Source organism: Dasypus novemcinctus, chromosome 21, assembly GCF_030445035.2.
Source record: "Dasypus novemcinctus isolate mDasNov1 chromosome 21, mDasNov1.1.hap2, whole genome shotgun sequence".
NCBI lineage: Eukaryota > Metazoa > Chordata > Mammalia > Cingulata > Dasypodidae > Dasypus > Dasypus novemcinctus.
In genome coordinates this window covers 51,705,020-51,721,333 of record NC_080693.1, presented here as the reverse complement: position 1 = coordinate 51,721,333, position 16,314 = coordinate 51,705,020, and the positions used below count along the sequence as shown (strand labels likewise).

The 16,314-nt window shown below is 39.4% G+C and overlaps 1 protein-coding gene across 1 annotated transcript; it reads left to right on the top strand.

The window, feature by feature from the left end:
* Nucleotides 1-13,653: 13,653 nt before the first annotated feature.
* Nucleotides 13,654-15,894, top strand: KIF2B (kinesin family member 2B). Its single transcript, XM_004480471.3, has one exon. The coding sequence runs from the start codon at nucleotides 13,763-13,765 to the stop codon at nucleotides 15,782-15,784; it is 2,022 nt and encodes a 673-aa protein (XP_004480528.2). The 5' UTR covers nucleotides 13,654-13,762; the 3' UTR covers nucleotides 15,785-15,894.
* The last annotated feature ends 420 nt before the right edge of the window (nucleotides 15,895-16,314 follow it).

Here is a 16,314-nt window from a genome sequence, read left to right as displayed (position 1 = left end):
TTATCTGATAATAAACAAGGCCACCAAGCACTCTCAACTGGGAAAGAATGGCCTCTTCAAAATTGGTGCTTGGAGAACTGGATATCCATATCCAAAAGAATGAGAGAGGAACACCATCTGACACCTTATACAAAAATCAACTCAAGATGGATCAAAGATCTAAATGTAAGAGCCAAGAACATAAAGACCTTGGAAGATTATGTAGGGGAGCATCTACAGGATCTTTCCATAGGAAATAGTTTCATGAACTTTACACCAAAAGCATGAGCAGTGACAGAAAAATAGATAAATAGGACCTCCTCAAAATTAAAAAGTTTTGCACCTCAAAGGAGTTTATCAAGAAAGTGAAAAGACAGCTTACCCAATGGGAGACAATATTTGGTAACCATCTATCTGACAGGAGCCTAACATCCAGCATACATAAAGAAATCCTATATCTCAAAAATAAAAAGACAAACAACCCATTTAAAAAATGGGCAAGTGATTTCAACAGACATTTCTCCAAAGAAGAAATACAAATGGCTAAGGAGCACATGAAAAGACACTCAAATCACTAGCTATGAGAGAAAAGCAAATCAAAACTATGATAAGCTATCATCTTACACCTATTAGACTGAAAACCATTAAAAAACAGAGTACTACAAGTGTTGGAGAAGAGGTGGAAGAATGGGATGACTCATCCACTGCTGGTGGAAATGTACTATCGTTCAGCCATTGTGGAGGACAGTTCAGTTGTTCCTCAAAAAACTAACTATAGATCTGCCATATGATCCCAAAATGCCACTACTTGGTATATACCCACAAGAATTGGAAGCAAGGACACAAACAGGTATATGCAAACCAATATTCATTGCGGCATTATTTACTATTGCCAAAAGTTGGAATTAACCCAAATGCCCATCAACAGATGAATGGATAGACAAAATGTTGTATATACGTACAATGGAATATTACTTAGCTGTAAAGAGGAATACAGTATTAATACACAGGATCACATGGATGAATCTTGAGGACCTTATGTTGAGTGAAGCAAGCCAGGCATTGAAGGACAAATATTACATGACCTCACTGGATATGAATTATACGAATTGAGCAGACTCAGAGAGCTAGAGTCTGGAAGAATTGTTTACAGGAAATAGAAAGGGAGACTGTTGTGATAAAACGAAATCTATGATAAGGTGGAAGTGAGTAGTTGGGCAGTGAAGGGATATGATGGTGTGTAGTGATACTCTTGGGTTGGGTGGTGCATGTTTGCCGGGGGGGTAGGGTGGGGAGCATGGGTTGGACAGTCCATGGGGATGGGAGCAGGTGAATACTGGGGATTGGCAGGTATGTGGTTGAAACTACAATGTTGGGAAAGCTCTTTTTTCAATATGACAAGGAAATGTTACTGGTTTAGGATGTTGGATGGGGTGGAATTTGTGACAGGGCACACCTGGGGCAGTCTTCTAGAGAATGTGCAAGTGGTCATTTTGTCATAGTGTTTTGTATCAGTGGGTGGAGACCTACATAATGAGAGGGAAGGAGTTGGACTCCCATCCTGGGGATGCCCGATATGTTCTCAAACAGAAGGGTGGGTATCTCTCAAGAGTGTGGATGGTTCCTAATAGGGGAGGACAAACCAGTTTGTCAAGCCCTCAGTGTTGTTGCAAGTAACTATGAATCCTGTCCTTCAAGGAGTGAAGTCTGGTGTTCACTGTGGGCCCCGAGGAGAGAGAAAGGGAGGAATACCATAGATGGAAGAGTGAGTGTTCAGGGAGAAATGGAAGTGTTCTGCTTGATCTTACAATGAAGGATACAGGCCATGTTGAGCCTTATCAAAAATTTATAAAAGTGTATGGTCTAGAATATAGATCATAATGTAAACCATTGACCATGGTTAGTGGCTATGTTTCAATATTTGTACATCAGTTGTAACCAATGTACCATCCACATATAAAAAGTTTATTGATATGGGAAAGGGGAAAAAGGGGAAGATGTTGGGTCTATGGGAGTCCCCTGTGTTCTGAATGTCACTTTACTGTGACCTAAAACTTCTTTGAAGACAAAATGAAGAAAAGTAAGACACTGGAGGAATAAATGGGATAAAATGTCACTGCACATACAGCACAACAGATCTTATAGTGATGAAAGACAAACTGTCAACAAATTTTTTAAATATTTTTTGTTATTTTTTTAGTATCCAAATTTTTAAATTTTTCTGTAGTTTTAGTTTTTCTAAATTATTATGTGTGTTATTTCTTATGTTTAAACCTATCATTATCATTTCATCTTCCTATTAATTCTATTTGGCGATATTCTTAGCTTCATTTTTGAAGACGTTTTAGACCACAGACAGGTTACAACTGTGGCAGGGGCAGATTAGTGATATAGTGATGTGTCAGTGACGGGGGATACATGGGAGAAAATTTACCTGGACATATATATAAGGTATATAAATGTATTCAAATGTACATGGGGCATTGTCACAGTGGATGAAGATTCACACAATAACTGAAAGAATATTGATTTCCCATCCCAGGTAGCTCTGCCACATTCTCTAATGAAACAGCAACAATTCCTGAAGTGCAGAGCAATGACTAGTGAAGAAAGATGGTCCACTGAAGAGCCCTTGATTTTGCTATGTTTACAGGCCTTGCTCTTGAAATTGCAACTTATCCTACTGTTATAGGGTGCCTAAGAGCTACCTCCTGAGAACCTCCATGTTGCTCAAATGTGGCCTCTCTAAGCCAAATTCAGAATATACATGAAACACCTTCCCCCAAGCATGGGGACATGATTCCCAGGGATGAGTCTCCCTGGCATCAAGGACTTACTACCAAGCACCAACTAGCAATGCAAATTGAAAAACACCTTGAATAAAAGGTGAGAAAGGTAAAGACAAATGAGTTTATATGGCTAAGAGACTTCAAGTGAGTTGGGAGGTCATCTCAAAGGTAACACTTATGCATGTCTCAGCAGAATCTCATAGACTGCCAAAGTAGATACTACCCCAAAGAGTGGAGCTCCTGAGGGCCCTGGAGACACCCAGGCCCTTCAGTCATGGCAGATAGTTCTGGAGTCTGGTGCCTTGCCAGTAGGCCCTACTTGGAGTTTTGTGCTCTCCAGTGTAACAGAGTTGGACTCAGGTGTGATTTCTCTACATGTGCCTCTTCTGTCCCTTTTATTTGCACCTATAGTTGGTGCTGGAATTGGTAGGTGTATGTCCAAGAGACTTTGAACTGCCCATGTGCCAGCTGGGCCCTAAGCCTCAGTGGAGTCACAACACCTACTCTCCAGTTCATTGAATTCACCCAGGAAAACTAACAAGGATGTGAGGATAGACAACCTTCATAACAAGTAACTGAGAGAGTCTACAACTGCAAACTAGAGAGTCCCATCCATTGGCTGTATGGGATCAAGGTCCCCTATCAATTAGAGGAGGAGAGGGCATCATCATCCCAGAATCACCAGGACTGGGGAATAAAATATGGATTAGAGTGGATTTACTGATATTCTACAATAGACTTGTGATTCTAGCAATGTAAGAAATTATATCATGGATGTGAAGACAGTGGTCACTGGAGATGTGAAGGCAGAGAAAGGGAAAAAGAGGTGTAATAAGGGGGCATTTTGGGGACTTGGAATTAACCTGAATGACATTGCAATGGCAGATACAGGCCATTATATATCTTGCCATAATCTATAGTATTGAGTAGGAGAGAGTGTAAACGTCAATGTTAACCATAATACATGCTTAGTGGCAATATCCCAAGTGTGTTCAACAATTGCAATGGATGTACCACACTAATGTAAGAAGTTGTTAATGTGGGGAAGGGTGGGAGGTGTGGGGAGTGGAGCATCTGGGAATCCCTTATATTTTTTGTAACATTTTGTATAATCCAAGTACTTTTAAAAAATAAAACATACATATATTTTTTAAAAATCTGTTCTTGGTCTTAAACAAGCAAAGTCTACATGATTGAATACTTGTCTAAAAAGTACTCAAAAACCGTCTAGACTCAAGGACAATATAAATTATTAGGTGTCTCTCAAGCCTAAGATTCTGTGATTCTACTTTGAGGAATATCAAGAATCACATGCCATCTGAACATATAACAGAACAAAATCATTTTTTCACAAGTGATACAGGAAGAACACAAAATTATAGAAATAAAGACACTCTATAGATAAAGCCTATAGTTTGTTTTAGTTTTCCTGAGGTGCCATCTTAAATACCGCACAATACACTGCCTTACACCACGGGAATTTATTAGCTCATGGTTTTGGAGGCTAGAAGACTTGCTGCCTCCCAGAGTCTGTGGCATTCTTGTGGGATGGAATCCTTGGTTTCCTTGGTTTTCCCACCAGTTCCCACTGGCTTCTGATTTCTCACTCCTCCCATTGGCTTTCTCTGACTATGTCTGAATTTCCTCTGCTTATTAAGGACTCCAGTAATCTGGATTAATGCCTACCCTAATTCAGTTATGCCACACCTTAATTAAAATTAACATCTTCTACAAGTCCTATTTATAATGGCTTCAACCCACAAGGATGCAGATTGAATTTAAGAACATCTCTAAATTGGGGTATATAATTCAAAATACCAAAAGCTGTCTATAGAGAAAACACAAGTCCTGGGTCATATAAAGCAAGATGATTCAAGATTCTACTCAACAATTTCACCATTTTATCAGTCCTGAAACTTTTCCATAACTATGTCTCTTGAAAATATGGTTTCTTGAATTCTTACTATAGGGAAGGTTCTAGGCTGAGTGTAATATACATCATAGCACGCATTGCCCCCACCACACCACTACTAACATCAGTTATTACCCATATTTTACATCCAAAAAAATAGAATTCAATAAAACTAAACAAACACCTAAGACTGACATAATAACTTGCTCAAAGTTCATATTTGAGAACTACAATTTATGTAGTTGCTTTATTGTTGTATCCTCTAAAATATTGGAAATAATCCTAAATTTATAGTAAATATATGAGCTCTTGTCCCAATTCAAGTCAACTTTTAGAAATACTAATTTCTAAAGTTTTCTCTGAGTCCCAAGTTTCTCATTAGTAAGATGTGATTATATGTATCTTATTTATCTCATGTTTGTTATAGAATCAAAATGATATGATATGTATAAGTGCTTCATCAACAATATTACCATTGTACATAATTGTCTTATGACACCACATAGTCATCCTCCAAGCATCCTTTAAACATGAATATGTGTAGGAATCTGTAGATAAACATATCCACTAAGATGAGACATTTATGCAATCTTTTTTTTATCATTTCCCTATTATATTTGCTATGACAATTAGCAATGAATTCTCAGTATTTATCAGGTACACTAAAATGCATTTTGAAAAATCTTTTAAAAAGTGGAAATAATAATATATCACCTTTGGACCAAACCTAAATGTTTCCAAATGAGAAATATTCTTATTTAAGAGCCAGAAAAGAATTGGGATATCTGGTCTAAGCCATTTATTTTGAAGACATGAAATGGAATTCCACACAAAGAAGTGAAGTTACTTGCAGAAGGTCGAATAAGAGTTAATGCTGGTTTGGCAAAACTAATTCTTCTCATTCCAAGTCTAGTGCTCCTTTTAGTAAAGTGTCATGATGAGATTGTCCTCTTCACTTACATGTGACAGTCGCATGGGAGAGAGAATTAACAACATGATAAACAAATAAGTACAGTAATGGAAAAAATATGATGATAATAAGCAATAAACGTTATGTGCATCCTGTGCACCAAGCACTCGTCTAATCACTTTTCATAAATCTGCGAACTTTCCTCATGGTATCGCTGTGATGTGGGTAAAACAGCTATCTATTTTAAGGGAAAGAAAATGGAGGCACAGACAGATTGAGGAACTTGTCCACTATATCCAAACTAGGAAGCATTGGAATCATGATTCAACTCAAGAAAGATACAAAAGCACAGATTTATTAAGTGATGGACACAAAGACAAGCAGCCAGCATCAAGAAGAGGAGGACACTTTGTATGTGTCAATGAATGAAAAGGAGACTACTGTGGCTAGAATATAATTTAAAAAGGCAGGGAGTCTGTGACACTCTATGATGGAGAAAAGTCCAAGAGGGCTAATCATGCAGGGACTTGGGTGCCATATAGAAAAGGCTGTGTTTTTTTTAGGCAATGAAATGGAAAGCTACTGAAGATTTTTAAGCAAGTTTCTAACTTGATCTGAATTCATTTTTGTAAAAAGTTCACTCTGGGTGAAATATCCACGTTTATTATGACTTCACAACTATTTCTTTGTTCATTTATCCTTTCATTCATTTACTGAACAAGAAATTGCTAAGTTGGTTTTAGTACACGTGCTTACCCAAAGTTTATTATACCAGTGATATTCTATACTTACCAAATCAAATAGATATTCATTAATAGTAAGTGATAAATATGGATTTACCTCATCATTCCTGAATCTTAGCAGGTTGTAAAACACTAGATACATGTACCTTTAGTACAAACCAGTTGACTATTTATCTTGATTGTCAACCAGTCCTTTAACTGAAATATTATTTTCCCGGCATCACCTGGTTATTTTAGTCTCGTGTATTTGTTCCTTAGAATGTTAGTAATCTTGCTTTATATTTCCAGGTAAGAATTTTAAAATTATGGTAAATGGTAAATATATGTTATTCTGACAGGCAGATACCAGGTTCCAACAACAATATATAGTGCTTAAAATATCACCTACAGAGAGCATACTGAGACACTTTACAGAGCTGAAAGTTTTCAGTTTCATCTTCTACACTTAACATATAGGCAGGAGCTATCAAAATATCATGTTTATCACATTATTTAACAATTCATTTTAACAAACATTTGTTAAATGCCCACTATGTACAAGGTACTATTCTAAAGCACTGCAGGAGATACAAAAATAAATGTTATGCCCTCATGTTTATAAATTCCCTTTATTGGCATGAGATCTTGATAACATGCAATTTTTCTTCATGTTGTTAAAGAATAAGACCAAAAAATAGATTTGACAGTAAACCTTTTGCAGAAATCTAAAAGTAGTTTTCCCAGTAAAACTGCATTGTGTCTTGTTTGTCAAATCTTCAAACATTCAAAATATAAAGTTAAAAAAAGAAAAAAGAAATTTCAATAGCCCTGGGTGTATCAAAGGATAATTCATCATTTTATTCTCATAATCATAGGATCATAAAATCTCTAAGTAGAAAGATTCCTAGAAGGCATCCAGTCCAATGCTCTCCGGCTTCATAGCACATAAGAATCACCTGGGGTGCTTTTTAGTAAGATAGATTCTCATGCTCTGGCCCTTAGAGATTGATTTAGCAGGTCTGGGGTAGATGTGAGCAATCTTTACTTATTAAAAGCTTCCTGGACAATTCTGATATGCAGCCAGGTTTGACAATATACATCTAGCTCAACCCTGGGATCTGATATATAAATATGCTCTACACTATCTCTTTTTAACACGATGCTGTCAGTTTGTCTTTGCTTCAATATGTACAGTGAGAGAATCCTCTACTTTACATATTAACTAGTGTATTTGTTAGAAAATTATCTAACATCCTGTTCCATATAGGTATCTGTGTAGTCATTTGTTAACATCTGTCTCCAAAAATGAAGCTATAAGTGCTACTAAGGCAGAAGCAAGGGCTGTTTTCTGTGTACTTAGAACAGATTTTGACACTCAGAAGATGAGCGATAAGGCTTACTGAACATATATTTGATTGGATGAGGCCCTTCTTGAGTTTCGTCTGAATTCTCTCTCTAAAACATCTACCTATTGTGCTTTTATAGTTCCAGGAAACTTGATAAGTCAATATGCCAGATACTGGGAATACAAACATGAATAAGGAATGCTACTCCCTTGTCTCAAGGCGCGAATTGCTTATCTGGGCAGAACGATGCAGATCATTTTAATCCAAAGTTGTAAGTTAAAAATAAGTATGGAATCATATGGTAGTTGGGAGAAAGGAAACTAATTTATTTATGACTGGGGCCAAAAAAAAAGGGAGCAGAGGATTTCAAGGAATGTTTTTCCAAGAAAAGCCATACAGACTTGGCTTAGCACTTGAATTCTTCAATGTCCATACGCCTGGAATCGAGCAGAAATAACTGTGCTCTTCCATAGGATATCCTTTCAATTATATATAGAAAGATCTCTCTATGATGAATATCCAGGTTCATTCAATTATTTATCACATTTAAGTATTCTTCATTCCTTATTATTTATGTTCCATACCAAATTAATTTAATTATCTTCAACTGAATAATCTCAAGAAGGCTCTTTAAGGCATTTTAAGTTAAAAAGCTGGAGCTGAATTCCAAAGGAACCTACTTAGCATGATTTCTATAGGTATATTTATGTAAATAAAACCCAAGCCTATGCCCTCATCATGCTAAATAGAAATGAAAGCTACAAGATGACTAACACAAATGACTTAAAGTCAGCCACTTAAAACTGTCATGAATTCGTTTTATTATACTGGAGAATTTTATAGACTAACTTCCTCTGTGTGCCAATCTATCTATCTATCTATCTATCTATCTATCTATCTATCTATCTATCTATCATCTATCTATGACTCATATAGGTGTCCCCAATTAAACATCACCATTTAGAAAACTAAAGCAAGGTGGCTCTGAGTTGATGTCACAGAAACAATCCTTGCCCATTACATCAGTGAGAAGGCTGGAGGAATGTGGATTCATCTGGACCAGTTAAGTTCAGTACATGGGGAAAATGTTGAAACGTCAGAAGTCCAAGAGAGTCCAGCTATACCAGTAAAATAAATACTCTTTTCCTACTAAAAATTAATTTTCCCTTGTTTTCTAAAGTCACAGTTTAGTAAGTCACCTCTAGGCTTAACAAAAATGAACTTTGTAATCGAACACGAAGAATCCATCTTCAGAGAGATTTGGGAATATCTTTTGAAATCCTCTGAAGAACTACATAAGCCTCCAGTTGCATCCATATACTAGAAAAGTACAGATCCCCAAAGTGATCACACATACCACACTAATGCTAATGTCCATTAAAACAGTGCTAGAAAGGGGATTATTTGATGCATTCCTCCTGGAAGATTTGTATGTAAAATAGATTAGAAATCACATTCTCTCCCTTAAAGCAACTCTGACAGGTCCTGAACATATAACTTTAATTCATAAATGAAAATTACTGAGAACATTTTCTGTGCTATCCACCCATACTACCCTCTCCCATTCTTAGGGGTCTATTCCTGATACTTGTTAGAAAGAGGATTTGAAATTAAGAGTTCTTTGTTAAATTGTTTGTTAAACCCTGGGCTTAAAATTATATGTGTAAATTGTAACATCCATTCAGGCAGGATGCCTCTGATACAAGAAATTGAAATGATAAGCATTATGTATATATTTGTTGCTTTGCTAAATTCAGTCAAAACTATAGCTATGACTTCAGGCTCTACTCTGGGGAAACAGCTCATTCACCAAATGCTTATCTCTCTCACCCTCTCCCTAAGCCATGGTCAACGGTGACACCTTAGCTTGTATCTAGTTCTTCACATTTGGACAAATGCTATATTTATCTCATTATTAAAGACTCACAGTTTTCCTAGAAGATAAGTAGCTCAGAATAAATTCCATAAAATGATAAGGTTGTCTCAGTTTGCCAGAGCTGCCACACAATGGATTGGCTAAAACAACAAGAGTTTATTAGTTTATGGTTTTAGAGGCCAGAAGTCCCAATTCATGGCATTGATAGGGTCAAGCTATTTCTAGGATTCTGCAGCATTCTGGTGGTAGCTTACCACAATCCTTGGGGTTCCTTGGCTTTTATCTTTCCTTTGTCACATGATGATATCTTTGGTCTCATATTTTGACTTTCTCTGACATCTGGTTCTCTTTGTAAGGCCTCCAGTGATATGGATTATCACCCTGATTCATTTTGGTGATACCTAAGTAGAATCTTAGAAGATCGTAGTCACAAATGAGTCCACACCTTAAATGATAGTGTATCTTCAAAAGGTCCTGTTTACAAATGGGTTCATAGCCACAGGAACATGAATTAAAATTAAAAACATGTCTTTTGTTGGGGAACAGTACAGAATTCAATCTACCATAAGAATTAAGACATGTTTTTTGAATTCTGAATTTTATATCAGCAGATATAAAAGAGATATTGTCCCAAATGCTGTTCCACATTCAAAATTGTTACAGCACTCAAACATATCTCTATAAACAGAAACTTTCATATCAATCTATGAAACTCTTAAAAACAATCACTACTGAGATTAAAGCTTTGTTGTTTCCAGACACATCCATTCAGTGATAGATGCTTATTTCTTCTGAAGAAATGATGCACTTTATTTTTTTAAAGATTTATTTATTTATTTCTCTCCCCTCCCCCTGCCCCAGTTGTTTGTTCTCTGTGTCTATTCGCTGCATGTTCTTCTTTGAATGCTTCTGTTATTGTCAGCGGCATGGGAATCTGTGTTTCTTTTTTTGTTGCATCATCTTGTTATGTCAGCTCTCCGTGTGTTCAGCACCATTCTTGGGCAGGCTGCACTTTCTTTCGCACTGAGCGGCTTTCCTTATGGGGCACACTCCCCTATGTAGGGACACCCCTGCGTGGCAGGACACTCCTTGCGTGCATCAGCACTGCACATGGGCCAGCTCCACATGGGTCAAGGAGGCCCAGGGTTTGAACCTTGGACCTCCCATGTGGTAGACGGATGCCCTAACCACTGGGCCAAGTCCCCTTCCTGAAAATGACTCACTTTAAAGCTATTCTTCCTGGTTATTTCCAGGGAGGTGTTATTTGAGATGAGTATTGACAGATGAGTGAGAGAGTTCAGGAAAACTGAGAAAGAAGATGGAGGTTATTCTAGTCAGAATAGCTACAACAGTGGTTCTCAATCTCTAATCCCAGGACCAGTATCAGCAGCACCACTTGGGAACTTGTCAGAAATGCACATTTTTTGGCCCCACCTCAGACCTACTGAATCAGAAACTTTAGGGAAAAGGTCCAACAACCTGTGCTTTAACAGGCCCTACTGGTGATTTTGAGGCACCCAAATGTTGAGGGCCTCTGGGCTGAACTTAGAAATTTGAATGAAAATAAATTGAAGGGCTATAATTTCATTGGTATGGCTCAACTTTCTATTAAGTGTGGACAGTGATAAAGCTTAAGGATGAAAAAGTAGACAGAAGCAGGACACCAACATGCATCATATGCCTTTTTATGGAATTTGTACCAAATCTATTAGGATGATGGAGAACTACAGAAATGTTTGTAAGCAGGGAATTAATAAGGACTTTGTTAAAATAATTCTAGGAGCAATGTAAGAAAGTGAGTTCCTGACTGGGGGAGGTTATCCAAGGAAACAAGGTCATTATTGGTTGGGAAATTAAACGATGGCACATTTATAGGAGACATCTAGAAACTGGGAAGACAACCTAATCCCCAGTTAGGATGGGCTGAGCAAGACGTAGAATACAAAGATCTTTGACAGGCTTTTGTTGGTGGGTGTATGTTGATGCTACTAAAAGCCATTCAAAATACCTAAGAGATACAGTTTACAAAAAAGAAAAAGACAATTAAATTAGTTTTGGATTTGTTGAGTTGAATTTGCTGTGGGCAGATAAATTATAGGTGTAGAATTCAGGTTTGTGGTGCTCAACAATGTATATTTGAAAAGTTATCCTGTAGGAGTAAATAAAATATCCTAGGGGAACTATGCAAGCAAGAAGAGAACTGAGGTAGAAAAGTCCTGAGCTATTAATAAAAAATTTTTTAAAAAGACCTTAATGGGTATGCTGGGCAGAAAAAAACAAGAATAAAAAGGAACTTGAGTTTTTGATTTTTTCACTACCACCATGAATGCCACCATGAATGGAGTCATTTATTATCTATCTACAGAAATCATTGCCTTAATTGTAAAAATATGGTAAACCTGAAAGAATTAGAGTTTGCATAATTTTGAGGACCAATATTTTTCAAAGATAAAGCTAAGGTTAAAGAAATCTACTAAAAAATCTAAAGCAGTAATGCTTTAAAAAAATATAATTAACCTGATAACAAATAGGGGTAAAAAGTACATTTACTTAATGCCCTTAAAATCAAGGAAAAAAAAAAAACAATTTAAAGCACAACTTCAAATGTTAATAATTTGGGTGATTAGAATAAAAACCATTTAATAATCATACAAAGACAATTGTTGGGAGTGGATGTAGCTCAGTGGTTGAGAGTCTGCTTTCCCTGGTAATTCCTTAAAAAAGGGCAATTGTTAAGAAAGCCATTTCCTCTGTCTCCACCAGCATTCAGCAGCCCATGAAATGAACAATCACTGCATACTTATCCAATATTCCTCTCCCCCAATGTCTTTTCAACATATAAGCTTTATTAAATTTACTGAAATAGAAAATTTCCATTTAAAAAGTAAATTTTTAGTAAGAATTTATTTCAATATTGTTCCTTGGTCCTAGGGAGGATTGTAAGGACAGCATACAACTTCATGCTATTTTGCTGTCAGTGCAGTTATGAACAAACTCAAATGCCAAAGAACAATATGATAAGTGTGTGTGTGTGGGGGGGCGGAATTGAACATTAAGTCAGAACCCTAGTCCTCATATTGGTCCATCTGACAACCGATGTCACTTTTTTTTTGGCATGCAAATCATGCTACATAAATGTTGCAATATTGCCCAAACATCTTTTTGCCTCTGATAGTCTTAGCTGACTTTACCTCCTCCTAACATCTATTGAAGTGCATGCACACATACACACACGTTGGGGTGGAGAGGGGAGTAAGATAAATTACTTTCCCCCAAAGTCTCTCCTTTCTCTCCAAATTATAGATAATGAGGCCAGAAGTATAATTACTGCAGGAGTTTGCGACAGTAATTACTGAAATAATCTCAAAAATGCTAGTGACTGCAGTGCAACAAAACTCACTTTGTAGCTATCAGAATTATTTGGAATGCAATAAACATCTTATGTTTGCAAACCCAGATGCTGCATCAAATGAAGTTCCATATTAGCAAATTACCACAAGGACCCGCTACGTACAACTCATTTGATTTTGTAATGAGACATCCCATTAAACTTGAATAACTTTAAATTGTGACTGTTAAACAAGTTTTGAAGGGGGTGGGAGAAGGAGAGAAGATGGTAGGTTTGAGGATGCTTCTCTGGGACCCTGTTGAATTTAGAGGCTTGTGATTTTGCAGACAGCTCTACCTTCATTAGCTCCCACTGATCACAGAAGTTTTAAAGTTTAATGGAATATTCACCAGTTCTCACACTAAAGCATCCGAGCTTTGAGATTGTAGGTCATGACTACAGGGAAGGAGGGATGTGTCCAAAGTTTAGACACGAGAATGTCCATGAAAAATACAAGTGTCACCCCCACAATACCCATGAATTCTCCATTCCCTGCACCTTCCCACCAGAGTCCAAAGTACCCCGAACCCATTTCCCTTCAAGAGGTAGAGAACAAGTTCTCGGTTCCAGCTGCCTTTGCGTTTCCCCCTGGGGTCATGAATGTGCTTTCTTCCCCGCACCAAGAGATCCTGGTTTCTGCCGCCCCTTCTCCCCATCCCTTTGTGACGCGAGTGACCGCGACCCGGGCCACTGCCAGCGTGCGCTCACAAAGGCCGGCGGAAACTGCTCAGTGCTCCCAGCGCTTCAAGCTGGCTTGGGCTCGGGTCCTGTTGCTTCAACCCCAAGGGCCCCTGGCAGCGCCACCGGCCTCCCTGAGCCCTGGGACCTCCATCGTTCTCCATGGCCAGTCAATTCTGCCTCCCACTCGCCCCATGTCTCTCACCCCTGAAACCTTTGAAGTCACTCTTCGGAGACATCCAAGTGGGCATCTGCGTGGCGATCAAGCGCAGCGACGGGCGAATCCACCTTGCTATGGTCACAGAGATAAAGAGAGAAAACGCGTGGGTCACAGTAGAGTGGATCGAGAAAGGAGTCAAAAAAGGAAAGAAGATTGACCTAGAGACCATATTCCTGCTGAATCCAGCGCTGGCCTCGGCTGAACGACCTAGGCGGTCCAGGCCATTGTCCGCGTTTTCTCTAGCGCCACCTTCTGCCGTCGGAGACCGGCGGACGGCCACGCGGTGGATGGCGATGATTCCCAGGAAAAACGAAACACCCTCAGGGGACAGCCCATCCTTGGGGGTCCCAAGCAACCCTTGCCTCATGAAGCGGAAGAAGTCGCCCTGTTTACGGGAAATCGAGAAACTGCAGAAGCAGCGGGAGAAGCGCAGGAGGCAACAGCTGGAGATTCGAGCCCGGCGCGCCCTCGATGTCAACAGGGGAAACCCCAACTACGAAATCATGCGCATGATCGATGAGTACCGCACGCACCTGGACAGTAGCAAGATGTTAGGCCTGGAGCCCCTGGAAGACCATCGGATCTGCGTCTGTGTGAGGAAACGACCTCTCAACCAGCGAGAGACCACCATGAAGGACCTGGATATCATCACCATCCCCTCGGACAACGTGGTCATGGTACACGAATCCAAGCAGAAGGTGGACCTCACTCGCTACCTGGAGAACCAGACCTTCTGCTTTGACCACGCCTTCGATGACACAGCCTCCAACGAGTTAGTGTACCAGTTCACCGCCCAGCCGCTGGTGGAGTCCATCTTCCGCAAGGGCATGGCCACCTGCTTTGCCTATGGGCAGACAGGCAGCGGGAAAACCCACACCATGGGCGGAGTCTTTTCCGGCAGAGCCCAAGATTGCTCTAGGGGCATCTACGCCATGGTGGCTCAGGATGTCTTCCTTCTGCTCAAAAGCCCCACTTACGAGACACTTGACCTCAAGGTCTATGGGACATTTTTTGAGATCTATGGGGGCAAGGTGTATGATTTATTGAACTGGAAGAAGAAGCTGCAAGTTCTTGAAGATGGCAATCAGCAAATGCAGGTGGTCGGGCTGCGGGAACAGGAGGTATGTTGTGTGCAGGACATGTTGAACCTCGTAGAACTAGGGAACAGCTGCAGGACTTCCGGACAGACATCCGTCAACACCCACTCTTCCAGGAGCCATGCGGTGTTCCAGATCATCCTGAAGTCAGGAGGGAAACTGCATGGCAAGTTTTCCCTCGTAGACTTAGCTGGGAATGAAAGGGGAGCAGATATTGCCAAAGCCAACAGGAAGAGGCAGCTGGAAGGCGCTGAGATTAACAAGAGCCTCCTTGCCCTCAAGGAATGTATTCGGGCCTTGGGTCAGAATAAGGCTCATACCCCATTCCGAGCCAGTAAACTCACGCAGGTGCTTCGAGACTCCTTTATAGGCCAGAACTCCTTCACTTGCATGATTGCTACTATTTCTCCAGGGATGACCTCTTGTGAAAACACCCTCAACACTTTAAGATACGCAAACAGAGTAAAAGAATTAACTCTAGATGTAAGGCCTCCCCATCGTTGCCTCTGTGGGGATGAACATGAGGCACCAGGGGTGTTACAAAAACATATTAGGAATTCAGAAATGTCCCTTCATAGGAATGAACTTACTAAAATGCCTTGTATACAGAGTACAGAGGAGGAGGAGTTTGAACAAGTCGAAACAGTATCCACTCCATCAATGGAGAAGACAGAGATCTCATTGAAGGAATCCAGCCAGTGGCCCCAGAATGTTCAGGAGACAGCTGATGGGGTAAACAAGGATGTTGATTTTTGCATTGCTCAGTTGTTGTCCATTTTGGATGAGAAAATCTGTTTTTTGACAGAGATCCGTAAGAAACTGAAATTTCTAAAAGCTGACCTCCAAAAGAAGAGTAAGATAGAGTGAAGCCAGTGGGAAGAGATCAGGTTTGAACTGATGCTGCAGTCCCTACCTCTCCTATACAGGAAAATTGTCTGAATTATCTAAATATAAAGATCCTCCTGGAAAGCTTAAAACATCTTAAAATATGATTGTCAGAAATGTGCCCTTCCTTCTTTCTCTGTGTTCTCTGTAGCTCATTTTAATTCTCTAGAACAGTAGTTCTCAACTGGGGCCAGTTTTGTCCCTGAAGGGACATTTGGCAAGGTCTGGAGACATTTTCCATTGTCAAAACTGGGGAGAGGGTGCTGATGGAATTTAGTGAGTACAGGCCAGAAATGCTGTTAAACACCCCACAATACCCAGTATCTACAGATCCTCACGACAAAATTATTATCTGGTAAAAATGTCAATAGTGCCTAAGGGGAGAAACCCTGCTGTAGGAAAATCCAACTGTGATTAAACCAGACAAGCTAATTTTGTTACTAAGAAGGCAAAATAGTTTGGATTCAAGTGACTTGTGGTGGGACTACACTAATGAACACACAATAGAGTAG

Bases quoted from the DNA above. Each gene is read 5' to 3' on its own strand.
- KIF2B (XM_004480471.3), top strand. From the start codon at position 13,763: ATGGCCAGTCAATTCTGCCTCCCACTCGCCCCATGTCTCTCACCCCTG.